The sequence below is a fragment of the Mauremys mutica genome, chromosome 12 (genome assembly GCF_020497125.1).
Source record: "Mauremys mutica isolate MM-2020 ecotype Southern chromosome 12, ASM2049712v1, whole genome shotgun sequence".
NCBI classification, from domain to species: Eukaryota; Metazoa; Chordata; order Testudines; family Geoemydidae; genus Mauremys; species Mauremys mutica.
In genome coordinates this window covers 41,294,228-41,320,865 of record NC_059083.1, presented here as the reverse complement: position 1 = coordinate 41,320,865, position 26,638 = coordinate 41,294,228, and the positions used below count along the sequence as shown (strand labels likewise).

Here is a 26,638-nt window from a genome sequence, read left to right as displayed (position 1 = left end):
GCTTCCCTATCAGGTCATTTTTCTGTGGGGAAAGCAAAAAAATCTGCATGGGCCATGAATTCTGCAGCAGTGATACAGCACTCCCCCAGGAGTATACTTAAATGCCTGCACAGCACCATTGCAATCAAGAATACTCTTGTGCTCCCAGTCAGGCAAGTGCTTAAGTTCCTTGCTGAATGGGAGCCTGAGGACTACAGTTCCCATCATGCAGCACAGGCACAAGACTAGAGCGCCCTCATGCATGGGGCTGGCTGGTGACTACAGCTGCCATCATGCACAATGGGCACAAGACTACAGCTCCCATCATGCATCAGGGCAAGGGAAAAGCCAAGAGCGTCTAACTCCAGCATGGATAAATGCTGTAACTCCCATGATGCCCCTGTGAGAGCCGAGGTGTCCTTCGGCGGTGAGCCGGAGACTCTATATCCCGTCAGACCCTGCGCGCAGGACTCCATTTTCCGTGATGCACCGGGCCAACTCTCCCTCTATCGGCCGGAGGGTATCCGCGGCGCATGCGCGCTCCTCCCGAGCTTGTGGAGTTGCGGGTGCGCCGCCATCTTGTCACGGTCTCAGCCAGCGCTGTGTAAGCGATGGGGGAGGAGGGGTCTGTCTCTTAAAGGGGACACGGCCCCAGGGTGGGCCCTCCCCTCCTCGGGGTGAGCTGGGGGAAAGGGGTGGGAGACTTCGGGTCGAGCTCGGGGGTATGGAGCGGGGCCCGTTGCTGCCCCCATCCCGCGCTCTGCCCCGACGGGCCCACTTTAAGGTACCGGGGCGGAAAAACGGAAGAGGCAGTTGGGGAGGGGGCGAGCAAAGGGGGATTAGCGCGCGCACCCACCTCTCCCCGCACAACGGCCGCTGCTGCCGCGCGCCTCGCTCTAATTGGCCAGAGGCGCCCGGCTGGAAGCGCGTCTTGAGGGAAGGGGAGGGTGATCCGGGCCGTGGGGGAGGGGCCATAGAGGAGAGGGCTCTGATGGGGCAGAGGCGGGGTTGAGGAAAATGGGAGGAGCTACGGTGGTAGGGACGGGGATGGTGGGTGGAGCTGAGGAGGGGCTGTGGTGGGAGGGCCAGGGGTGGGTCTGAGAAGGGGAGGGGCAGGGATGGGGCTGATGAATGTTGGAGGGACTCTGGTCACAGGTGGGGTTGAGGGAAAGGGCGGGGCTGTGGTGGGAGGGGCAGAGGTGGGTCTAAGGAGTAGGGGCGGAGCTATGGTGGGAGGGACAAGGGTGGTGGGCGGAGCTAAGGAGGGGCTTTGGTGGGAGGGCAGGGCAGGCAGTGTGGGGTGGCAGCTCTAGGGCTGTATGGTTCCTGGGCAGCTGAGGTGGTGACTGGTGCAGGATGGGTGTGGGGCCTGGCCCTGTTCAGGGGATCTTACTGGGGCAAGCTGGAGTGGGGCATTGGGTCCCACTGTCCCCTATGTGGTGAGAACACAGGGCACAGGGGGTCCCAGGGATGCACTGGTGGGAGCAGCAAGTCAAGGGCACTGCACAATGAATGAATAGATCAATTTACTCCTTTGGTGGGGAAGGGGTTGGGTGTTATTGATTAGACTGATTATTTTTAGACAAACTAATACAGCGGGAGAGGGAAGAGGCCTTTGAGAATCTTTCTGGGAGGCCTGTCCCCCACACCCCTTATCCCCCTGCACCCTAATGATGTGATAGTCCCCTTTCCTTCCCCCCCCTCAGACCCATTTCTTCCTGGGATATTCCCCTTGCCTTCTCCTGACTGACAGATCTCTACTGAGACATCCCTTTACCTTGTTTGGTCCCTCACCCCACACACTATTTCTTTTGATGGGTACAGTCTTCACTAGTTGAGTTCTCAGATGCTTTCCTCACCCCCAGTAATGCCCTAGTTGGGCTCACTGCCCCCTGTATCTGTCTGTGTGCCTCCCACTGCACCACAGACAGGATCTCAGCACCACTTCCTCGGTGTAGCCCCAAGGGGTTTGCAGCTCACATCCTAGCCTCTCTCTCCCTGCTCCCAGGCAGGCAGCGTCCTTCGTGGGAGGATGGAGCAGAGGCAGCAGGTCCGCCAGCGGGCCTCTGAGTGCATCCGCAAACAGAAGCGCAAGGAGCTGGATGCCCGGCGCAGCAAGTGCCGCATCCGCATCGGGGGCCACCTGGAGCAGTGGTGCCAGCTCAAGGAGCAGCTGGGCTTCTCCTTGCACTCCCAACTGGCCAAGTACCTGATCGACAGGTGAGGAGTGACTGGAGAGGGAGGGATGGGAGTACTGGTCCCACAGCAGGTGCCAGGGTATGAGAGAGAGGTCCTATGGGAGGAGGGGGAAGTGGCGGGGGCTCTGTAGAATGGACATAGGAGACCCTTGGTTTCTTTCACAGCCCACCTTCCCCTAACAGGCCTCACCCTCCTCACAGCCGCCATTTTGCCACAGAGCCTCTTGTGCATCCCTCCCAGATCCTCACAGGTTCCTCTTGTCCCAAGCATGCCCGCCCCCCCCTCCATTTCCCTGACAAGCTCCAGTATGTCCTTTCCCCTGATTTCCCCCATTGCACCCTAACTGGCATCTGATCTTGATGCCTGTCCCGTGTGGTGGTTGAGATTTTGGAGTGGAGTGATGGAGGTCATGGAGCAGGTTCCCTTTTCTGGGTGGATGGCTCAGCCAGGGGGTGCAGGATCTGTGTTTTCAGGGTTCCCTCCCTGCCCCTCGCTGTTCACTCAGTCTCTCACCTTCTGTCCCCACTCTGTCTGTTGCAGGTACACTTCCCAGGGCTGCGTGCTGAGTGCAGGTAGGCACCTCTCCTGCCCAAATGGGGTCTCTGTGACTCTGCACACACTTCTCCTTGGGGGGAAGGGTATGCAGCTTTGAGTGTCCTTCTAAAAAGGGAGATGCAGTGGGGGGATCCCCCCTTTAGTGACAATCATATCAGGGAGAAGGATTACATGGTGGGGGTTGACTGTGCTTCAGCCCCAGTGGTGATGAGGGGGGTCGCGTTGTGTTTGGGGCACTAACTCTCTATACCCCCTTGTGGCTCAAGTCTGTGGTTTGGTAGTAGCATCTAGTGGCTCAAGTCTGTGGGTTGGCAGTGGGGGAACCTAGGCCCACCGCTCCACTTGGTTCTGACCCAGGGCCCTGGGGCTGGTAGTTCAACGGTATCACTAAGTCTGCTTCCTAGGTTTCTTCGACGGTACCCCTTGCCTCTCCTGAGGCCCAGTGGGGGCCTGGTTATTGACTTGCAACACGTACTCAGCTGTAAGGGATCCAGAGGTTCCTCACCCTCACTCTGCTATCTCTCTGATGGTGGCCTGCAGCTCCACATTGAGGTCTGCTTCAGGCCTTGTGGAACTCTTGCTGTATCCCTGCACAAGCTACCAGGGAAGGTCTGCTCCCTTGCACTGACCACCCAGACTGCACAGTGCCCTTTCAAGCTCCATGTCCATTGTGAGCACACCCAGCAGATGAAGCTGAGCGGAGCCTCCAGGGCCCAGATCTGCTCCTTAACCCTCCTTACATCCTATCACAGGGGGTTAGAGTTAATTAGGGGGATATTGCTGTGGCCTCCAGGGGTATTGGGTTATATGGGGGTGGTGCTGTGGCCCCTTATCATGGAGTTCAGAGTGCAATCCAGACTAGTAAGAGGTTGTGTCCCACTTTCCCTGCAACCCTGGGTGTCCTACAGTGCCTTTCAGCATAGGAGCTGACTCCATGGGTGCTCCGGGGCTGGAGCACCCACAGGGAAAAATTTGTGGGTGCTCTGCACCCACCAGCAGCCAAGCTCCCCTCCCCACCTCACCACCTCCTTCTCCCCGAGCGCGCCCATGCCCCCGCTCTTCCGCCTATCTCCCAGCGCTTGCTGCCGCAAAACAGCTGTTTCGTGGAGTAACAAGCTCCAGGAGGGACAGGGGAGGAGTGGGAACGCGGGCACGCTCAGGTAAGGAGGCGGGGCCAAGGCAGGGATTTGGGGAAGGAATCGAATAGGGGCAGGGAGGGGGCGGAGTTGGGGCAGGAACTTTGGGGAAGGGGTGGAGTCAGAGCGGGGTCGAGTACCCACTGGTGCAGCCGGGATGCTCACAGTCACCCTACAAGCATGCTCTGTAGGAGAAAAAGGGATCCCCTCTGGCCCCTGGTTTGAAGCAGGTGCCCCATCCTTCCTTATGGCTCCGTTTGCTTCTGATCAGCTGCTGACAGACCTCACTTTGCGTGCAGCTTTTTTGATTGCTCCTTGGTGAGCTCCGTATCTGCTTCTTTTCTCCTACTGCCTTTTCTGCTTGTGACTCATCTTTATGCTTTCCTTTGTTCTATTTCCTTCCCTGAAATAAACAGAAAACAATAAAACTAACCTTTCTTTGACTCTCCCCAGCCTTTTCACTTGAAAAATACTTAAAACTATTCTACTAGTGCTTGGAGTGCAAACCTCAGTTAACATAGCAAGCTGTGTATAAATCTTATTTCGACTACACCACTGTCAAAGGGTGTTGGGGTGTGATCCAGACCAGTAAGGGGTTGTGTCACTGCTTGCCCTGCAACCCTGGGTCCTGTACAGTGCTTTGCTGCTGCAGCCCACAGCCTGGGATGCTCACAGCCAGCCTACAAGTATGTAGGTTACACCCTGAGTGTCTGTGCTAGACAGCCTGGGTTCAGCAGCTCTGACCCCAGCAGCGAGTCTACAGCCCTATTCTGGCTTCCACCAGTCTTGGTTACAACCAACAAGTTGAGCCCAACACTCTCCAAGTCCTGAATTTTCCCAAAGCCATGTGCTCTGCAATGTCCAGCCCTCTCCTGGACAGTTCAGAGAAATAATATGGTCAGCTTGTTCCTTTGAAGAGACAAACGTTTATCACAGTTTATTAACCGGGATAAATACACCCTTCCCTGCAAACAGAACTGAGCTGGTTTATGATAAAAATCAAACAAGTTTATTAGCAGGACATAGGTTAAGTGATACCAAGTGAAAGGCATAAAGTTAGAAAGGGAAACAAGCAAATAAAAGTGAAAACACAGATTGAAAAGTCTAAAACTGAATCCAGCGAGGTACAGGCTTTGTTCAAAATATTTTTGTCACCAAGCTTCCTTCTTCACAGCTGTGGTTCACTTTCCCTCGGTCAGGCCTTCCACAGAAATACAAGATGTTGGCTTTCCTTGTCTCCCTAGGTGAAAGATTTTTGCCTAAGCAGGTTTCTTGCCTATACTCAGTTTCCAGAGACTTCAACCCTTCCCTTGGTTGAAGGGCACATCTTTCTCAGCTTGTGAGAGTTCTGTTCCCTTGCGTCTGTCTAATGATGGATGCCAGACATGGCTTCTCTCTTTGCTTACATCTTCCAAAGTTCAATGACTTTGTCTCAAGAGGCAGAGTGACCTCATGCTGTTCTTTCTGTTCTGTGGACTTCCCCTGATGATTTCTATGTAAATAGGGCTTCCATTGTTTTTGGTCACACCTTGCTTAATTGTACTAGAAACAGATAGCTACCTTGGCTCCTGTCTGGGTGGGGGCCTGTTTCTCCCTGTTTGACCACACACTTTAAAGCATGATATCATTAAGTATCCATATTTTCTCATATTGTGTTTATACATACATTTCATAATGATATTACCAGTTTACCAGTGTGTTACTGGCTTTCAGAAAAGACCTCACTCTATGCACTTTTATAAAACAGTAATATTGTATACAATCCAGTTGATTCAATTGTTTATCACTTGAGGGTCAAAGACTCCTACCCCTATCTTTGTAGACCAGTAAACTTGGCAATATTTTTTTTGAAAAGTAAAAGCTGGACCAAGCTTCTCTGCCTTGTTGGGACATAGACCCCATGCTGTCTCTTCCCCCACTTGTTAGCTTGATAGCTTTGGGTATTTGATATGTAAATGGACCTTCATTGTCTCTCCCCGACAGCCTGGCTGCTGGTCTCATTTAAACATACTTTACTCACAGTTCTAGTCTATATCCATAACTCTTAACGCGCATTGCGTCCATACATCATGCAAGAATATTAATGATCAATGAGTTATTAGTTTTCAAATGATCCCTCATAAGGCATATGTTATACAAAGGCTATTCCAGTAGTGTACAGTGTATGAATACAGGGGTGCTTAGAGTCACATGACCAGGAAGTTGGGTTATGGGGAGGAGGGGAGGGTGCTGTGGCTCCCCCAGAGGGGTAGGATTATATGGAGAGGTTGAGGTAAATGTTGGGATGGTGCAGTGTCCCCTGTGGGTGCTTGGGTTATAGGCAGGGGTGGATAGGTTATATGGTGCTTGAGGTACACTGTGGTTTACATGTGGTTTCCCTCTCTCTCCCCCAGGGCAGGGTGGCTCAGATCCCAGCGCCCTCCCCACGGATGCCCTGCAGCGCCTGGTTGTCCTGTCTCATGTTCACAGCCAGGAGTGCAGCTTGATCCCCAATGTGAAGACCCCCTCACCAGGCGACAAGGGGACCCCAGGGAATCTAGTGTGGGAGTGCATGGCTGGACACACCTTCTCCTGGGGCCCCCCTGCACCGGAAGAGCAGGGCTGTGCCCCACCAGGAGGTAGTTCACAGCCCGGCAAAGCTGCCTCCCGGCGCAAGAAGGACAGAGGGGCCAGCTCAGGGCCCATCCTACCACCTTCCCCAGTGACCAGCCGCAGGCGCTCACTCCGTAGGGCAGCGCTTGCCCAGGACTCCTCTGGGATGATAGTTAAGGTGGAGACCAACCCCCTTGGGGATAGTGGGGTGGTGGAGAGAATAGCAGCTCCATCATCCACAAGCAGCATGGACCCCGGCGGAGAGCAAGGAGCAGAGAGCACTGACACTGATGCAGGTGAGGAAGTGAGCAGGACCCCCCCGATCCCGGACCCCCATGCAAGCATGGGGTGGCACGATGGATGCAGCTGACCAGCCTTCCCTTTCCCAGGGCCCCACAGCCGTCTCCTCCAGTCCAGCCAAAACTGGGATTCCTCCTCCCTCTCTCCACTAGCCCTTGATTTCTTGTGTCCTTGTTGACTCCAGATCCCCCATGGCACTCCCAGCCCAGAGTACAGGCTAGCCAGCTCCCCATGTACATTGGAAATACAAGTTCAAATAGCCCTTCCTCCACCCCATACCACCTCCTCCCTCTCTAAAGGGGATCAGCTGGACTGTTAAGCAAACGAGTAACCCATGAGTCTTAGTTCCATCCACAGTAATGATAGGGATCCCGTAATAATAACCACCCTCTTCTAAACTAGTCCCTATCCCCCTACATTCGCCCCCAGCCCTGGACAGTACAGGAGCCTGACACCAGGCCCTGACTGTCTGCAGATTCAGGCCCTTTCGAGTCAAGAGGAGAAATGAGTTGAAGAGGAAGGGGACCCCCCTTGCCAGACGGCAACACCCAAATGTTCCCATCATGTGCATCCCAGACTCCATCAAACTGCAGCTTGAGGACTAAGCATCTCCCCTAAAACCAGGCTGAAGCCTTGGATGGTTCAGAGATTTAAATCAGTTACAGGAACAAGGGCGGGTCACTGAGTCCCAGGGCCCCTCAAGGCTTTCATTAAGTTCCAGGAATGTGGGTAGGTCTCCTCTTTGCTGTGTCTTTTAACTGTGTTGTAACCACACAGGTCACTGGCTCGGTGATGCTTGAAGTGAGGACGTGGCCTTATTGAAAGTACCCAGCGTGTCCCTGCTATTCATGGGGAGAGAGACAGGTCTTTTTAGTGACAAGGACCCAAGTTCCATGGAGAACTTTTCAGATCCACATCTGTCCTGGGAGCGAATTGGGAACCAGAGCAGGCATCCTGTGCTGTTCACACTGCTGACCTAGTTGGCAGGTGTATCCTGCCTTCTGTGAAACTTTCAAATGCAGCCCCATGTTAGGCATGGGGCAGTGGTCCAGCCTGGAGATCCCGAGGAGAGGGGTGGCTGTGAGTGTCCTCCAGCTGTGAAAGAACAAGAGCTGGAACACAGAAACTGCCAGAACAGATCAGACCATATCTGTCTAGCCCTTTATCCTTCAGTGACCAGTATCAGGTGCTTCATAGAAGGGGCAATAAACTCCCTATTGGACAATTATGGAACAACTTGTTTATAGTTTCTTCCTAGCCCCCTTCCTCTGGCCTGTTAGTGGTTGGTTTATACCCTGAATGAGGATTTAGTTCCCTTCCTCGAGGCCTTTTCACTCTGTATTCCTCACTCCTCCCAAACCCTCCCTGCACTCTCTCCCCAACCATTGCGGTTGCGCCTTCCTTCCCCTTCCCTTCTCTGCAGATCTCAGCTTCATGGTTCCATCTCACCCTTCAACTGACTGCACCTAGTTTCTCTCCCTACAGCTCCCCTGGTAGAGGCAGAGGCTGGCACAGAAGGGGTAGAGCCGAAGAGGTGAGTGATGGTGGCTCTTCTCCTCATCATCTGCCCCTGGTGCTTACCTATCCCCTGCTCATGTACTCCTGGGACTAGAGAGGAGCTGTCCTGTATCCCCAGGACTGCGATGACACAGAGTCACTCCTATCTGACAATGTCCGGTGTGAAAATAACTGCTGAGTTCTCAAGCCAGTTCCCAGTGGGGCAGTCTTGCCCCATCCCTATTATAATGCATCAGCCCTGTTGTGAGTAACTTCAGCAGAGAGGCCAGTGACTGACAGGGACATGTAGACAGGATAGCCATCAGGCTATGAGGAGAGAGGGTGGGATCAGGAGCCACAGAGCCCTCAGAGACTTCCCCTCAGAGCCATGGCGCCAACCCGCTCTCTTGACATTTGATTCTTGCAGTGCACCAGGATTGGAGGATAAACCAGAGGAGGTGCCTGAGCCCAAAGAGGAAGAGGACGAGGATGAAGACTTCACTGAAGAAGATGACCTCACTTACACTGACGACCTGCGCGATGAGAATTACCACCCCTCACTGGACAGGTAAGGGAAGCTAGAGCTGGGCTGGGAGGGAGCTGGCTGCACTGCTCTCTGAAGGGCTGCCAGGCTGGACCGAAGTCTGGCACTTTACGAAGAGTCTGTGTAGGTTCTTTCTGACATAATGTCACAGCCCGGCTCTTCTGTCCCTTCACCTTCCGTATGTTAACAATTAACCTAGGAACCAAAAGGTCATGTACAGAACAAGGTGTCTCTCTCCGTAGCTTTTCCTGAATCCCTGCCCTTTCCCACCCCCTCCCTACTTTGTGGTTGCCAACACTTTGCTGGCATAATTAAGGCCTCACTCAGATTTCACACGCAGCTGTGGTACCCTGGGATGCTCATAAACACCACTGCTGAGAGCATATGCTCCCAATTCTCGGTTGTGTGAGTGAGATCAGAATCTGGCCCTGGAATTGTAAATTCCCCAGGGTATGGACCTTATTTTCATTACTGGTAAGAGGAGGGGAAGGGATTTGCCCACTGCATGGTCAGAGGGTAAATGGCTCTTTGAAGGCTCAGGGCCCCAGCCTCACTCTTACAGGCTCCACAATGGGGAATGAGGCAGCTCAGGTTCACCCAAGGATACTGAGAGGCAGTTAATTAGGCAGGGAAGCACCTGGGCATGATAAAAAAAAAAAATTAAGGACCTCAATTAGAAGGGGAGTTCCTGAGAAGAAAGGCAGCCGCTAGAGAGCTGCCCTCTAGCAGGCTGGTGAACGGCTAACAATCCAAAGAGAGAGACGTGGGGCAAGCCTACAGAGGGGGAGAGGCAGGAGGGAGCAGCAAGGGGCTGACAAAGAGTGGTTCTGGCTGATCCAAACGGGCCCTGAGCTGAACCCGGTGAGTTGGGCTGGACTGGACTCCCCTGCGTACTCCAGAAGAAAGTTCTAAACGCAGGAGACCTAGGGCTGACTAACGCCTACTAGAGCCATGGAACTTCTGACTCCCCATCACCCTGAAGGAGCCAGAGGCTGCTGAGGATCTGGCCAGGAAAAGTCAGATTGTAACAAGGACTTGACAGACACAGAGTTGGGTGTGAGAGCATCGGGGTGGAGCCAAGTTGGTGTAGCTCCCCATCTTGCCACAAGGGGGAACTGATAGACAAAGGCCCCTTATTTCACCTACACAGTGAGTCAGTTTCAGAGCTAGGAACAGAACCCAGGTATTTTGCCACCCAGTCTTGTGCCTTAACCACAATCCCATCCTTCCTCCCAAGCTTCCTTGCGACTTTGTCCTGATCCTGGGAACGAGAGACCCATTTGTCCTGATCCCGGGAACGAGAGAGAAACATACTCTGCAGAGGGAAAGCTGCTCTGACAAATCTAACCCTGAGTGTTATGTGACTAAACTCTCAGCTCTAACTTGACGTGAACGTGGAATAATACATTGATTCCTTTAGCGCTGGCTTGGAAGAGATGCTTTTAGTCTGTATGCCTCTCCCTTGGTGGCATTGGGTTGCTTTCCCTCTGGTTCCCATGTCTAGCTTCGCCTGCCATTAGAGAGCCCCCTCTCCCAGGTTGTAACCAGTTCTTGTGTCCATCTGGTCCATCCAGTGACTCCGAGCTGAAAAGAGCGCAAAGCCAGACCAAGAGCCGCAAGAGACCCGTGAAGGGTGTGCAGCTGCCTACTGAGACGAGTCCAGCCAACGGCAGCCCCTCTGAGGAGCAGGCGGTGCAATCCAGGTGAGAGGGGAAGACAGGCAGAGGGCCAATACAGGTGAGGAGGGGGAGCCTGAGCACATAGGGAGAGGAGACAGGAAGGCGAGAAGTGGGTGAGTGAGAAGGAAGGGATTGAGATCAGTTTGTCTGTCTCAGTTCAATCATCCAAGCGGCTCTGGGCCCACCTGAGAAGTGACTGCATTTCCCAACCCCAGAGCTTTCGAATGCTGGCTAACCTAGAGGCCTGAGGGCGTGCGTGGGGCTGCCCTGTGCTCTGTAACTACAGACCCCTGGCAATAGCAGCCAGACCAAACCGCAGCCAGTTCCCAGCGCAGAGCTGTCTTCCACACCACACTGGGTGTCTCAGGCCTGCTCTACACTTAAAATGTAGATCGACATGACTACATCACTCGGGTGTGAAAAATGTCTCACCCCTAAGCGCCATAGCTATGCCAACCTAGCCCCTGATTAGATGCATCCAGGTTGATGGAAGAATGCTTCTGTATATCTAGCCAGTGCTGCTCATGGAGGATGCTTCGCCGCTATGATGTAGCCATGTGAGGACCTGAGCAAAACCCATTGACATTAATAGAGATTCTTTCCATTGACTTCAATAGCAGTGGAGCCAGTGATGGAACTAGGGGACAGTGAAGGAGACAAACGTACTAGAGTCTAGGTAGAGAGGGAGAAAATAGTAGGGCTGAAGTTTGCGCACGTCACAGCTCAATTCAATGCAGATGGAGCTGTCAGGGAACCAGTTGCAGCTCCCTGATCCTGCACCATCTGCCCTCTGCTCCTCAACTGCTCTAACTTATACCACTGGCATAAGATCCCAAACATCAATGGAGGATTGATATATCAGAGCTCCCTGCACAGCACCAGAGAGTGCAGGGAGGGTTCCACAGGAGCCATCTCTGCCTGGGGAGAGTTCCACTGGCACAAAGGGATTTCTCCTCTGGCCATGTGGGGCCAGAACATGGCCTCTTTGTGTTACCCAAGTGGTACAAGTGGCTATAATGTACTGCAGTATCCTGCTCGCCAGGGAAGAGACGAATGGCTAAATAGGGCTTCAGTAGTTAATCCTGGGGGAATTTTGCGGCAAAATATTTCAAATTCTGTGCACGATATTTTAAAATTCTGTATATTTTATTTTTCAAAATAATACAATATAATCACGCCAGTTTCAATTATTTTGGTAATTTATTTCAAATACCTGTCAGCAAGTACGTCAGTAACAATACAGACAACAGCAGCAAAGAGATTCAGGAAATGTTTTTTGACAAATACATTATTTACCGGGCATATTAATACAGAACTTTGATAATAATTCATTTAAACTACAATATAGAAATGTATTTCCCACACCCTTGAGAAGCAGCCCAAAGGCTTGGGGCTGTCAGGGTTAATGAAGGAGCTGAGGGAGAGAGAAGTAATTGCTGGGAAGGAGCCTGGGAGTGAACCTGTAGGGTTGCTGGATGTGGGTGGGAGAAGTATGGAACAGGTTTTTTTGGGGGGTGCGGAATTGTTGGGGCGCCTCCCCCCATGCCTCTCCCATTCAGTCAGGCACATCTGCCTCTGTTCCCATATGTCCCTGCATTCCCACTCCCCATTCAGCCATGCATTTCTGCACATGTCCCCATGTGTCCCTGCACCCTTCTCTCTCCCCCCTGCCATCTCCATGTGACCCTGCACCTTCACTTCTATTCGGCCCTGGGCTCAAAGTTGTTACCGCACTATCTCCTGTGCTCCCACCCCAGTCTGTCCCCCCCACTATCCCTTCAGAACCTCAATCTGTGTGACACCCCCCAGCAGCACCGTGTGCCCCGCTCTGCCCCACTCCATATCCTGTGCCTCCTCACCTGGCAGGGCACTGTGAAAAAGTCAGCCTCTGTCCCCTCCCCCTCCGTGGCTAGTTGCTCTGACACGTGAGCTAGTTGCCCTCTCTTCTGGCATCACATCAGCCCCTGATGGATGAAAGGTGTAATTGCAGCTTCCCTTCGCCTCCCAATCAGAATCAATTATTCTACCGGGGGTGGGGGGGGGATATCTGCAGGGGGCATTAATTCTGCACTTGCGCAGTGGCTCAGAATTCCCCCAAGAGTAAACTAATGCTGTAGTTTTCATAGGGTTTTATCAGAGAATGATAATAAATATTTAGCAGTGAAGTGTCTGGTTCTCTTCACTGAAGCTGCTAGTGTGAATCTGTAATACTTTTATGCAGAAAATGATGTATGCATTAGCATCTTGTTTCTTAGATTATAAAGCCAGAAGGGACCATTGTGGTCATCTAGTCTGACCTCTTGCATAATTCTGGCCATAATTCAGGACTTCCCTGAATTAATTCTTGTGTGCACTACAGCAGAGCTTTTAGAAAAACATCCAATCTTGATTTAAAGATTGCCAGTGATGGAGAATACACGACAACCCTTGGCAAGTTGTTCCAAGGGTTAATTACCCTCATTGTTAAAAATGTGCCTTATTAATAATCTGACTTTGTCTAGCTTTAATTTCCACTTTTTGGATTTTGTTAGATTGAAGAGCCCTCTGTTATTAAATGTCTAGATAAGTGATGCTGAAAATCTGCTCGTTGCTGAGAAGATATGTTGGTTTTAATACTAGCTTCTGATGTTGATAGTTGAGTTAATCTCTGAAGAGCCAAGGAAACCAAATTAAGATTGGGTGGATGTTGGAAATTGCTTTGGGTGACTGAACCTAATGCAACCTTCACTGAGGTGAGGAATGACTCACAATAAATCACTGGGAATTGGGTCAGGTCCTTAGTGAATGATTAGGCTCCAAGTCACCAAGGTATTTAAAAGCCAGTACTGCTGATCTCAAGTGTACAGAAGTAATGAGTCACATCTGAAAAATCATGAGTATTTGATTTGGGTTTTTGTTTTGTTTTGGATTGTTCTGGATTTTTCTAATAATAAATTATAGGTTCTTTAAATTTGTCTTCTGGTTTCTGAGCCTTTAGGTCACACTCAGGACACATTTTCATTGTTTTTTTTCCCAAGCATGAGGGCTAGAAACTTACATTTTATCTAAATAAAAGCTAAAATTGTCATGGGCTCACTTTTCTTAAAGCCGAGGCTTTAAGAAAAATACCAGATATCACGAGACTCTCAATAAAATCACACGGGCTGATAATGGTGCCTGTGTTTAAACACATGGATAGTCCCATAGAAGTCAATGGGCTTACTCATATGCTTAAAAAGAAGCATATGCTTCAGTCTCTTGTTGAACTGCAGCCTTACATAACACCAGGGAATTAATTATAGACCCTAACTCTGTCTTTCCAGACTTTCTAATGTTTTTATTACATAGGGAGGTGTAAAAGCATTTCCTTTGGAATTAGCTGAATTAAGTGTGAACAGTCTTCCATCCTCAACTATCTCTTCACGATGATATTTTTTTGTGGGGGTTATGGGAGAAAGAAGCCCCAAAATATGCACCCAAACACATACCAAGTAAGTATTAACATGCACAGTCAAGGCTCTTCTGCCTTTTTCATTTCTAGATGTTTTTGTGAATTCAGTTCTATACTGAAAGTCTGTTAATGTCTGTTTTACAGAGGCTGCTGAAACTAAGTAACAATTTGCTATCAGTAGAGAACAAGTTCTGGAGGCATTTATCGAAGCACAGCAGGAAATAATGGTAAATTATATATTTAATTTGTGCTCCCCCTTCCTCTCCTTGCAGCATTTTAATTTTACCATTAGAGGGACACCATCTACTCAAAAATCATGCTTGTGTCTGAAAACTTTCTACTTACAAGTAATCTCTAAAATCACTGGAAATAAAAAGATTATTTCTGTATACATTTTTCTTTTTCCTTCAGTTTCTGTACTTTGTGCATTTGAGGGCACTCTGTTACTAGTCATTTAGGGCCAAATTTTCAAAGGTGTGTAGTGGGATTTTCAAACGTGCCTAACTAAGTAGGATAGATCTCAGACTCCCATTGAAATCAAATGTAGAGCACCTGAACTTGTCACTCATTTTAAAGATTGACTGAACTTGTTGATGGTGTCCCTTTAAGGTTTAAAGGAAATAAAGGATCAAATAACTTACACATTGATGTGTGGCTTTTTTCTGTAGCCATTATGATATCAGCAGCTAAGGAGATGGAGACAGGAAAAAAAAAAATCAAAGGAGCAAGAAAAAGAACATCAAGAGCACATCGCATACTGTAGTGTGTGTTCCTTCGCAGACGACTCTCATCTCCTTCTGTAAGTACCGTTATCCCAATCTGATGACAATACATGTGTGCAATATACTGTATTGCAAAGTGTTGAGCAGCATCAACTTGAACTTGCAAAGTAAGCTGCATAGCCTACATCTTACATCATGAAAATGGCAGATCGTCAGTTACTTTTAACATGTATTTTCTTCACCAAAATGGCAATTTAGCTATTTTCTAACTTCTTTTTCTTTTCAGGGCATTCCATCACAGACCAACAACAACAAAAGTGAAGTGGCTGCAAGATTAACATTGGAAGGTGGATAATGCAGACAGAACATTTTAAATTAGATCAAACTTAAATGTTTAAAGAAAGAGGAGTACTTGTGGCACCTTAGAGACTAACAAATTTATCTGAGTATAAACTTTGGTGGGCCAAAACCCACTTCATCGGATGCATGCAGTGGAAAATACAGTGGGAAGATACAAATACACAGACATTTGATTTGTGTCCATTTATTCTTTTGCGTAGAGACTGTCCGGTTTGGCCAATGTACATGGCAGAGGGGCATTGCTGGGACATGATGACATAGATCACATTGGTAGATGTGCAGGTGAACGAGCTGATAGTGTGGCACCATCATAGGACCTAATCACATCAGCTACACTATCAGATGCTCGTTCACCTGCACAGCGAGCAATGTGATCTATGCCATCATGTGCCAGAAATGCCCCTCTGCCATGTACATTGGCCAAACCGGACAGTCTCTACACAAAAAAATAAATGGATACAAATCAGACGTCAAGAATTATAACATTCAAATACCAGTCGGAGAACACTTCTGCCTCCCTGGTCACTCAATAACAGACCTCAGAGTCGCAATACTCCAACAAAAAAACTTCAAAACCAGACTCCAGTGAGAAACTGCAGAATTGGAATTAATTTGCAAACTGGACACCATTATATTAGGCATGAATAAAGACTGGTAGTGGATGGGTCATTACACAAGATAATAACTATTTCCCCATGCTAATTCCCCCCTCCCCCCACTGTTACTCACACCTTCTTGTCAACTGTTGGAAATGGGCCATCCTGATTATCACTACAAAAGGTTTTTTTCTCCTGCTGATAATAGCCCACCTTAATTGATTAGTCTCTTTATATTTAGTATGGCAACACCCATTTTTTCATGTTCTCGATGTGTATATATACCTTCCTACTGTATTTTCCACTTCATGCATCTGATGAAGTGGGTTTTAGCCCACGAAAGCTTATGCTCAAATAAATGTTAGTCTCTAAGGTGCCACAAGTACTACTCATTCTTTTTGCTGATGCAGACTGTGTTAGGCTACCACTCTGAAACTTAGGTGTATGTGACCAAACTTTCTCTATGTTTAAAAATATTAGATTAATGTAATTACGACTGTATCCTGTTTTCTTAATTGTATTATACCTTTTTGCAATACAGTGTGTTTAAAGACTTTTTATTGTTGGTAAATAATAAAATTTAATCATGTTTGTAACATAGGATATTTATTCACACTAGAAATGACGCCAACCTGTAGTTATTTTGTGCGGTGAGGAGTAGGTATTTAAAATAACTGTCAAACAGTACAGAAATAAAATCATTTTCCCTCTTATTTAATGACCAGAGTGGATTTTTCTAAAGGTTTTTAATGCTCTTTATTTTTATCATACAAACGATGGACTTATTCAAGAGCAGCTTAGTTCTACTGACCTAGTCAAGTCTTATTATCATTTCATTATTATTTATATTACCATAGTGCCTTGGAACCCTAGGATGACCGCATTCAGGGGGTATCTTACCAAATAGGTCCACACTGCATTCTGGTCTTAAATTTTCTGTTTATATCTCTATTACAAACCATCAGACCTTTGAAATTGTAGAGTGATGCTTTCTCCTTCGGTCTTATTGTTTTGTTCATCTTTTTACTTTAATTAAAAATTGGGAAATTTGATACCAAAAAAAGCCATTAGGAGAATGGTACTGGTTGCACGATTATGGCCAGTGTTCAAAATGTTCATCGGGCTCGGGAGTTACTGAGTCCTCTTGAAAAACTGACCACTACGGTCTAATTTTCAGAAGCACTGAGCACTTGAGATTCTAGTTGAAATTCAGGGGAGCAGGCTGTGCTCATCACCTCTGGAAATCCATGACCAAGAGTGCTCACAAGTCAGGCAAATGTTAAAGGCTGCACATGTGACCTTAACTCTGCCCTCTTGTGCAACTATTTTCCAATGTAGTCTCCTAACTGTATGAACACATGTTATTTCTAAATATAGTGTTGTACAATTTTTTTTTCTTGCCATGTTACACACACACACATGTAGGATCTTGCAGTATGTAATAGTTTTTGTATGCCAGACAAACAGGTTACTTATATGGAAATGTGCTATCACTATGACAACAGAAACCCAGTGATTGTAACATTGTGCAAGTTGTCCTCTGCTAGCTTGCTATCTGGTAAATCTTGGAGCCTCTCATGGGGCAGGAAAGCATCAAGCTTAGCTGTATCTAGCACTGTATCTGCTGTATATTTAGGCTTGGAAAAATTAGATTTATATTGTTCAGTATCAATAAATTTCCATTTAATCATACATGCACACAAACCAACAACAAAAAATCCAATGAAAATTAACAGAAAGGCGAAGTACGAAAAATGCTGCCTGAGAACATTTTAGAGTTTAATTTAAAGCAATTTATATATTGTGACATGATGTTGACTTTGTGTTTTTATAGTTACAGTAGAATCTGAAAGTTATGAACACCAGAGTTATGAACTGACCAGTCACCTCATTTGGAACCAGAAGTATGCAATCAGGCCGCAGTAGAGGGGGGAAAAAAGGAAATACAGAACAGTACTGTGTTAAACATAAACCGTTAAAAAAATAAATGGAAAGCAGCATTTTTCTTCTGCATAGTAAAGTTTCAAAGCTGCATTAATCCAATGTTCACCTGTAAACTTTTGAAAGAACCATAACGTTTTGTTCAGAGTTACAAACATTTCAGAGTTACGTACAATCTCCGTTCCCGAGGTGCTTGTAACTTTTAGGTTCTACTGTATAAAGCTTCAACTTTTGAACCCTAGTAACTCCAGCAGCCTGGGGTCAGCTGGAGAAAAAGTCCTGTATCCTTTCGCAGCGGTACCCTTTATCAGACATATGGGGGTGTGTACCAAGCCTAGCAGTCCAGGGAAACATCCTCCAATATATTTAGGTGCCTGTCTCCCATTGATTTCAATGGGACTTAAGCATTTAAAGATCTTTGAGGATCTGAGCACTGGCCTCTACACCATCCTGACCTTCAAGACATGAAATTTGTAGTGCTAGGCCAAACTTGAGCTCTTCCTAGTGCCTGAGAGGCGTCGCTATGTCCATGTAGGTGTTAGTGAGACTTGGAGGTCCAGGAAGATATCAGAGCAATCTTAGGGTGACCACCCTGAATTCTCCTTTGACTAGGGTTTGCTTTGCGTCCTTGAGATCCAGGGCAGACCAGAGCCATCCTGCACTCTTGGATTCAGAGGTGCTTGGAATGAAACCCTGTCACTCAGGGCCACAGGCTCTGTGGCTTTTTGGCAGGATTGACCGGACTTCCTCGGGTGCCCAGGGATGCTCTCATTTGGGGCAATATGGAGCAAGAAGCCTGATCTCATAGGGAGGACTTGGGTGTCTGAGGTGAACAAAGGGGGAAAGACTCCTGCTGTCTCTCTGGAGGGCATTGAGCTGGCTGAATGCTCTGGATCCCTTTCCAACCCTCATCTGGTGCTTGCTAGAAAAAAGACGTGGGACCCTTCGTCTTCCTGGGCCGAGGCCACATGAGTCCTGAGAAGGGGCTATTGGGCACCCTTGGATTCTGCCACCTACATGAGACCAGGCACCAGATGCCCTTTCTGTGAGAGGCTGGTAGCTGGAGATCCCTGCCCCAGAGAAGGCCAGGCAGCCTTCATCTCCTATGCCTTCTCGCAGTGAGGGGATGAGGGAAATGTGCGTGGTGGAGATGGGGAAGGGTGTACAGAAAAGGAAAACGCAGGCCAGGGGAAAGGGAGACAGCATGGGGAGAAGAGGAGGGGAGCACCCAATCAGTGTGTTTCTTCCTTTGCAGCCGCAAGAAGCGAGGACAGCCGAGCAACAAGGATTTGGCCCAGATCGGCCCCAAGAGAATCAGGTAGGACCCTGGTCATGACTGCTGGCTGCCCTGCCCTAGAGCCCTTATGGTAGCAGAGCTGGGCTGCAGACCAGTCCCTCGTATCCTTGCTCCCCTCGGCTGGACTCCCCACTCCACTGAGCGACTGGTGGTGCCTCCTGCGAAGGGGAGTATTTGGGGCGGGGCGGGATCTCCCTCTCTGTCTGGATTGGTCTCTTGGTGCGGGTGGCAGCGCCATTCCAGTTGGACTTAGAGGGGAGCAAAAGCCTCATTAGCCCCAGAGCCACACACCAGGGGCTGCTTCCCACAGCCTGTTAACCTACCGTACTTTTCAATGGCCCCAGTGATGGGCAATCCTCTTGCCGTTTGGTATCCCATCCATTCCCCCTTGCAACCACCCCTCTCTGTCCCTTCATACGCTCACAGCCTAGTGATACTCCCTGGCATTACTCACATCCCCACCGCTCCCATCAGTTGGCATCATCCACAGGGCGTGTGACCCACCCCTTAGCGCCCTCACCCGCACACCTTCCCCATTTCTAGTGGTGTGCTTTGTCCAATCTCTCCACCATCCCACACCCAATACTTTACACAGCTAATCGAGAGACCAGAGCAGATGGGCACAGATGGGAGAAAAGAGGTTGGAAAGGAGATGGAGAGCTAGTGAGGCAGGGAGATGAAGGGGGCTTTATCCAGACGTCACAAGCCACAGAGGAGAGGTGACGAAGGCAGCTGGTGAGCAGGGAAAGATCCATGGAGATGGCTGCAGAGGACACAGCTCTTGCCCCTGCAGCGGGGGGATGGAGAGGAGAGGACAGAGAGAAGGTCTACGAGGGAGGGTTTGAGAACCGAGGGGCTGCTGGACTGCATCCTGGCTCCATCAATAACCTGCAAGATTCTCACCTCCTCCTCTCTGCAGGAAAGCAACCAAGCGCGAGATGCTCCTGTGCGATTTCGAGGGCTGCGGCAAGATCTTCTCCAACCGCCAGTACCTGAACGTGAGTGACACAGTGACCTGGGGGGAGGGGCACCTGACCTACCCCCAGGAACTGCCTGGTCCCCTTTGGGATACATGGCCTAATACCATTATGGTCCTGGTATCAGCCCAGCTGTGGGTGTGACAATCAGTTCAGTGTGACCCACCGATGAACGTATGTTACAGGGCCCTCTCTGTGCCTGATCCACAGAGAATATGAGTCTTCTATGGTTTTACCATAGTTCAAGCTGTAGCTACGCATGCATTTAATTCAGGACATCCCCATTTCAATCCCTGGCCCAAATGGGAGCTTTCACATATGCCCCAGTCGCTCCCATCTGACTGGCCGTTCAATGAAACAAGTCCATGTGTCCTCAGTTCCCAGCAGGACAAGATTCTATATCAGGGCTAAGGCCCTGACCCAAAGCTGATCGACACCCATGGCAAGATTCCCACTGATTGCAGTCAATTTTGGAACATGATCCAATCGGCCGCCTTTGCTGCAGTCTCCACAGAGAGGCTGGGGGTGGACTGGGCCATAGAGATATGGCTTCCCTCTGTCATCCTACAGAGAGAGCCAAGTGGCACCAGGGAGCCCCCCTGTACTGGGGCTGCTGTTCCAGCCCCAAAGCCAAATCAAGCATTCCCTCTGACTCCCAGTTCTGTGGGAGGGCGCTCAGTTAGGTATGAACCAGGGAGGACGGACTGCAGGGTCTCTGGGCGGCAGCTGACCCTACCCTCTGCTTCCCCTTCACCTCTAAACGGCAGCACCACAGGAAATACCAGCACGTGCACCAGAAGACCTTCACCTGCTCCGAGCCCAGCTGCGGCAAGTCCTTCAACTTCAAGAAACACCTGAAGGAGCACGAGAAGCTGCACAGCGGTCAGTGAGCCTGAGCACAGGGGCTAAAGCCTCAAAGCACCTGCCTTCTACAGTGCTGGGCTCCCCCTCAACTCAGCACACACACAGCTCTCTGAGGGCCCCTCCATCTGGATCTGCAGGGCTTCTGTCCCAGTCTGTGGCTCCTACACACACACAAACCCCTGCCAGTGTCGCTCAATCCAGCCCCACAGCTCCCCTTCAGTCCCAGCCCTGGGCTCCTTACACACACACTCTCTCTCTCTCTCTCCCACCCCCCGCCAGGGCCACTCAATCCCAACCTGCAGGTCCCACTGTCATTCCAGCCCTGGACTCACTACCAATATCTGCTCTACCACCCCCCTGCTTTTCGACCCCTGGACCTACTGCCCTTTTCTCGTCCCTACCTTTGCTTCCGCCTGGGTAAAATGCCCTGCCCTACATCCCGCTGGCCAGTGCAGCCAGTAACCCGCTCTCCTTCCCCCTGCAGACAAACGGGATTATATCTGTGAGTACTGTGCCCGCCCCTTCCGCACCAGCAGCAACTTGATCATCCACAGACGCATCCACACGGGGGAGAAACCCATACAGTAAGTAGCAAACCCCGCTGGCTCGCTCTGTGACTTGGGGTTTTCTTCCTCTGTGTCCCTAAGAATCGCAGCACTGAGAATCCAAAGGTGGAAATGGCTGATTAGGTGCCATCGATCCAGTTGTGGAAGATACAGTCCCTAGGGCTGTCCGGGCCCTCTTCCTAACTACACCCCAGACAAGGCCTCTCCCCCTCACCCTTTTGATGTATACACCCATTAGATACTTGTAGATCAGAGGTCCCCAAAGTGTGGGGTGTGCCCCCCTAGGGAGGCGTGGAGAAATGTCCAGGAGGGCACAGCGTGGCCCAGGCCAGCTCCAACTCCTGCCCCCAGCTCTGCTTCGGTCCCATCCCCAGCTCCCAGCCCCGCGTCTGGCCCCATCCCCAGCCTCAATACAGCGCTGCTACCCGCCCCGCATCCGTCCCCAGCCTCAGTCCCTGGCTGCAGCTCTGTTCCCAGCCCAGGGCCAAGGCTGGGGGCGAGGCCGGGAACAGAGCCGCACCTGGCTGCAGGCCTGGGTGCTAGCCGCCCCACCGCAGCTCAGCTGTGGGTCCGCTCCCACAGCTGTCCCCAACCTCGACCCTTGGCCATAGCCCCGCTCCCAGCCCCACCCCCAGCCTTGGCCCCCTTCTGCTGTCCATGCCACTTCCCCCCTTCCCAACCCATGGCACCACTCCAACCCGGGCTCCAGGGAGGACGTGGTGGACGGACAGAGGTAAGGGAGGGCACGATCCTCAAAAGTTTGGGGGGTACTGAATTAGCCCGTTGAACTCATTGCCACAGGAAGTTGCTGAGGCCAAAGATTTAGTGAGATTCCAAACGGGGATTGGACATTTATGTGGAAACAAAAATATTGAGAATGACCATAATGAACAACAACAATTTTGGAAGAGAGATTAGGTTTTAAGCCAGTTCTCTAACTATTAGAGTCCGGGACCAGACCTAACCTGTGGGCCAGATTAGCCCACATTAGCCACTGTGAGATTCTTACACCTTCTTCTGAAGCGTCTTGTGCTGAGCTCTGTCAGAGACAGGATAAGGGGCCAGATGGGCCTTGAATCTGATCCAACCTGGCAATTCCTGTGTTCCTGTATCCTCTGTGCATCCCTCTCTGAGCTTTCTCTCTCTCTGATTCCCTGCCCTGCTTTCTCCACACTCTCCTCTTGATCCCCTTCCCCACCCACAGGTGTGAGATCTGCGGCTTCACCTGCCGTCAGAAGGCCTCCCTCAACTGGCACATGAAGAAGCATGATGCCGACTCCTTCTACCAGTTTTCCTGCGACATCTGTGGCAAGAAGTTTGAGAAGAAGGACAACGTCACTGCGCACAAGAGCAAGAGCCATCCCGAGGTGGCTGCCGGCCCGGCCCAGCCCACGCCGGAAATGCCAGAACCTGCCCACCAGGACGCGCCATCCCCGCCCCCCACCCTCACTGAGGAGACACCAACCGAGGACCACCCGGATGGGCCATGCCCACTTGTCACAGAGCAGCTGGAGATCCCTGCACTGAGCCATTCCAAGATGGAGAAGGCAGAAAGGCCGGTGTCCCCCATCACAGCCTCTGCCGAGTAACGGGCCACACCGAGCGGGATCCGGGTCTGACCAGCGCTTGGGGGCTGAGCCACAGGGGATGTTGGCAGAGATGATCCCAGCAGGATCCTGCCTTCCAGCTGGACTCTGCTGAGGGTGCGACATAAAGCACTTAGCAGAGGGGTGGGGATAATGACTGAACCATGGCAGGAGACGGTAGCGGCAGATCTGAAATCCTGCCCAGGCACTGAGAGTATGGGGACAGGGAGGCAAACCCCCGCAGCCATGCACAGTTTCCCCACACCAGTCAGTAGAGCGCAGACTCTCTGTGGGCCAAGAGGACTGAGACACCAGGCAAAGGGTCTCACCTTCTCTGGGGCAGGGGAGCTCTGAAGAAAGATCCTGAGGTTCGCCCTCCCCAGGAAAAGGCCTCAGTTTTGCTACCCTCGGCTTGGGGTTTTGGACAAATCCTCAATAAAGAATTATTTTGTGTAATGCCTGGGGCAGGGAGAGCATCTTCTCTCATGGCGCTGCTGGTTCTGCCAGCGTGGGTGGGGCAGGGGTGAGGGTAGGTGAGCCTGCCTTCATCCTAATGGCCACAGCTCCTGCTGCCGTTTCCCACCCCATCTCCCAGATTGGTGCAGCTCCAGTGACTGCAGGATGTGCACCCATCCCCCGTCCAGCTGCGGAAAAGCCTGCTAGTGTCATGGTCTTTGTATTAGAGCAGAATCTTGGTGTCCTAACGGAGATTGTGAGCCCATTGTGTTGAGAGCTGCCTGCATGCACTGTGAGAAGGTCTCTACCCTGAAGAGCTCCCAGTGTAAATAGACCAAACAGACTGTAAGGATTCTGATCCCCTCTTTTTACATGGGAGATCGTATCACAAAAAGATTAAGGGCAAGATCTTCAAGGGTATTTAGACTCCTAAAGTCTGTGGATTTCAATGGGAGTTAGGTGCCAATCTGGTCCGGCTGAACATCAGTGTCTCCTAAGTCACTTAGACCCAGATCGTCAAAGGTATTTAGGCTCCTAACTTCCATTGAAATCATGCGAGTTAGGAGCCTAAATACCTCTGAGGTCTGAGTCTTAGGTATGTTTGAAAACTTTATCCCAGGGGACTTGCTTAAAGATTGCGCATTAGGAAAGAGTTAGATAATAAGGCAGAAAATATCATATTGCCTCTCTATAAATCCATGGTTCACCCACATCTTGAATACTGCATGCAGATGTGGTCGTCCCCTCTCAAAACAAACAAAAGGAAGTATTTCTTCACCCAACGCACAGTCGACCTGTGAAACTCTTTGCCAGAGAATGTTGTAAAGGCCAAGACTATAACAGGGCCAAAGAAGAACTAGATAAGGTAATGGAGGATAAGTCCCGCCAATGACTATTAGTTAGGATGGCTAGGGATGGTGTCCCTAACCTCTGTTTGCCAGAAGCTGGGAATGGGTGACGGGATAGGTCACTTGGTGATTGCCTGTTCGTTTTATTCTCTCTGAAGCACCTGGCATTGGCCACTGTCGGAAGACAGGATACTGGGATAGATGGACCTTTGGTCTGACCCAGTATGGCTGTTCTTATGTTCTTATATACAGAGAGTGTGTGACTGAGCCAGGAACTGAAACCAGATCTCACCGTTTGCCTTCTGTTAACCACAAGACCCTTTTGTTTTCTTCCTGGATCCTCTTCACTTATGTTACGGGAGATGATTTCAGGTGATGGAGGCCCAGCTCCTCCAAGGTGCTTAGACGCCTAACTCCCAATGGGATAACTGCCTTGCATAGTAAGCAGGTTTTCGTTATGTGGAATCAAGGAAAACTCTGACCCCTCTTCTCAACAAGATACCAGTCCCTGGAGATGTGAGCCAGAGGAAAGGGAAGATTTTCCCACCAAACGAAGCTTGAAAGTTGAAGATCTGACCTCGGTGTCTGCGTTGTAAAATGTCACCTCCCCTCACTCATAGTCCAGATGCACCTGATCTCCCCTGGGCTCTCATTCAAGGCCAGAGGGGTGTGCGGGGAGCTGAGAGCCCAGTACTGTCCTTGGTACAGCCCCACTGTCCAGATCCCTCCTCTGGCTTGAAACTGAATTCCCCATTCCCCGTCACTGTCTCCCTGGCCACCCCTCTGGCCCAGCCGTACCAATCACCTACCTCCACCTTGGAGCCCAGAACACAAGTATGAGTCAAATCTCTTGGGGATCTCAGGCAGGCTGTGCCTTGTGTTTCCTCTGTGCATGGTCTTCTAGTCCTCGGAGACGACGAGCTTGGAGTGGGCTGTCTGTGGACAGAGTCACTTCCCCCTCCCCCCCCGAGAGAGAGCCATACATTAGCACTCAGGGCCTGTTCATGTCATGGAAAGGAAACCATTCCTCAGTGAGGGCTGGTCTACGCTAGAAAGCTAGGTTGACTTACGTACATTGCTCATGGATGTGAAAAATTCACCCTGAGAAACAAAGTTAAGCTCACCTAAGCCCCGGCATAGACAGCACTATATTGACAGAAGAATTTGTCCACTGACCTAGCCAGTGCCTCTCGAAGAAGTGGATGTTCTATAGTGATGGAAGAACCTCTTCCTTCACTGTACTTAGTGTCTATACTACAGCGCTGCAGCTGTGTTGCTGTAGCGTTTTTAGTGTAGACATACCCTAAGTCTTCCGCAGGATGCACCTGCCTGATGTCAATGGGGTTTATGCCAGCAGAACTGGGCCTGTGCTTACCTGTCTTTGGGCTTATACAGCCCTCACACTGGACGCCTGACAATCATCCATGGATTTTATCCTTGCATGCACCCTGTGAAGTAAGGACAGATTGGTAACTGAGACACGGGGTGGTAATAATGGTTATGGATAGGATTTTGTCACAGTAAAATTATGCCTTATTCAGAGCACAGTCATGGTGAAAAATAGATAATTTCAAGCTATGGCAACAAAAATTTGTGTAATAACAGCTGATTGAGAACATAAATGTGCATTTATTAACAGTAAAATGTTTCTGCTAAACAAACAGGGTTTGTCTATGGAAACATTTACATGTACCTGCTATGCACTTTGATCTAGTTCTCTGACACTGGAGCAGGGCCAGCCCACAACATTTTGGCACCTGAGGCAGGGAGCTCAAATGACACCCCCATACCCCCTCACTTGGGCCAAAACCTTGAAAGGTCTCAGTTCTGGCTTCTTCCTGTTCTTACTTCTCTCATGGTACTGCTCTGCTACCTACTCCAATAAAGGAGAACTAACAACTTAAAATGCCTTGTTCAAAAATGTTAAGTAACACTTAACTTTCAAACACCTGAATAGCAAATGTAACTTTTCTTGTCTGCATAGTAAACACTGGCATTTTTATCTGTTGGAATAATCAAAGTGGTGGTTTCTGTGTCTTCTTGGTTGCAAAGGTTTGAACTGCTTTCCCCAAGAATCAGGCAGGCACAGACAATACTGAAGGGGGTTTATTCATGGTACCAGGAAGACTGATAAACATCTTCAGAAGTGTAGTGCTACAGTGACCAATTATATACCTTTCTCTTAGCACCTCATTTGCATTTATCTTGTTCTTACAGAGACAAACATTGTTTCTTCTTCGAGTGCTGTCCCTGTGGGTGCTCCACTCTAGGTGATGGTGTGTCCCAGCACCATTGATCGGAGATTTTTGGTAGCAGTGCCAACACAGTGACAGGAACAGAACATATGCATCAAACTGTTTTGATTACATCAATTATTCATTAATACCTTAAGGCAAAGTGGTGGGGTAGGGGTGAGTATTTACAAATATCCGGAGGGCCATGAAGGGAGGATTTGTTCTGTTCTAAGGGTACGTCTAGACTGCCCGCCATATTGGCGGGTAGTGATCGATTTCT

General features: G+C 49.9%; 2 protein-coding genes across 5 annotated transcripts in view; both read left to right on the top strand.

Annotated features, from left to right (window-relative positions):
* LOC123345053 (zinc finger protein 883-like) overlaps nt 1–26,638 on the top strand; it is a 902,586-nt gene that overhangs the window by 738,876 nt on the left and 137,072 nt on the right. The gene's annotated exons all lie outside the window — the stretch shown is intronic.
* LOC123345045 (zinc finger protein 692-like) lies at nt 294–26,270 on the top strand. 4 transcript variants are annotated; one of them, XM_044981622.1, is made up of 12 exons: nt 294–583; nt 1,988–2,199; nt 2,719–2,750; nt 6,263–6,757; nt 8,247–8,295; nt 8,686–8,826; nt 10,377–10,505; nt 18,786–18,848; nt 19,747–19,825; nt 20,572–20,686; nt 21,153–21,252; nt 22,439–26,270. In XM_044981622.1, exons 1-12 carry the CDS (start codon nt 464–466, stop codon nt 22,821–22,823), a joined length of 1,920 nt encoding a protein of 639 aa, XP_044837557.1. In that variant the 5' UTR covers nt 294–463; the 3' UTR covers nt 22,824–26,270. The 4 variants fall into 4 exon arrangements, with proteins under 4 accessions (XP_044837557.1, XP_044837558.1, XP_044837559.1 ...); XM_044981623.1 differs by lacking the exon at nt 294–583 and adding an exon at nt 682–763 and having other exon boundaries at nt 22,439–26,269; XM_044981624.1 differs by lacking the exon at nt 294–583 and adding an exon at nt 951–1,014 and having other exon boundaries at nt 22,439–26,269.

Bases quoted from the DNA above. Each gene is read 5' to 3' on its own strand.
- LOC123345045 (XM_044981622.1), top strand. From the start codon at position 464: ATGCACCGGGCCAACTCTCCCTCTATCGGCCGGAGGGTATCCGCGGCG. The intron at 8,827-10,376 runs GTAAGGGAAGCT...TGGTCCATCCAG, and splicing joins TACCACCCCTCACTGGACAG to TGACTCCGAGCTGAAAAGAG. The intron at 19,826-20,571 runs GTGAGTGACACA...TCTAAACGGCAG, and splicing joins CCAACCGCCAGTACCTGAAC to CACCACAGGAAATACCAGCA.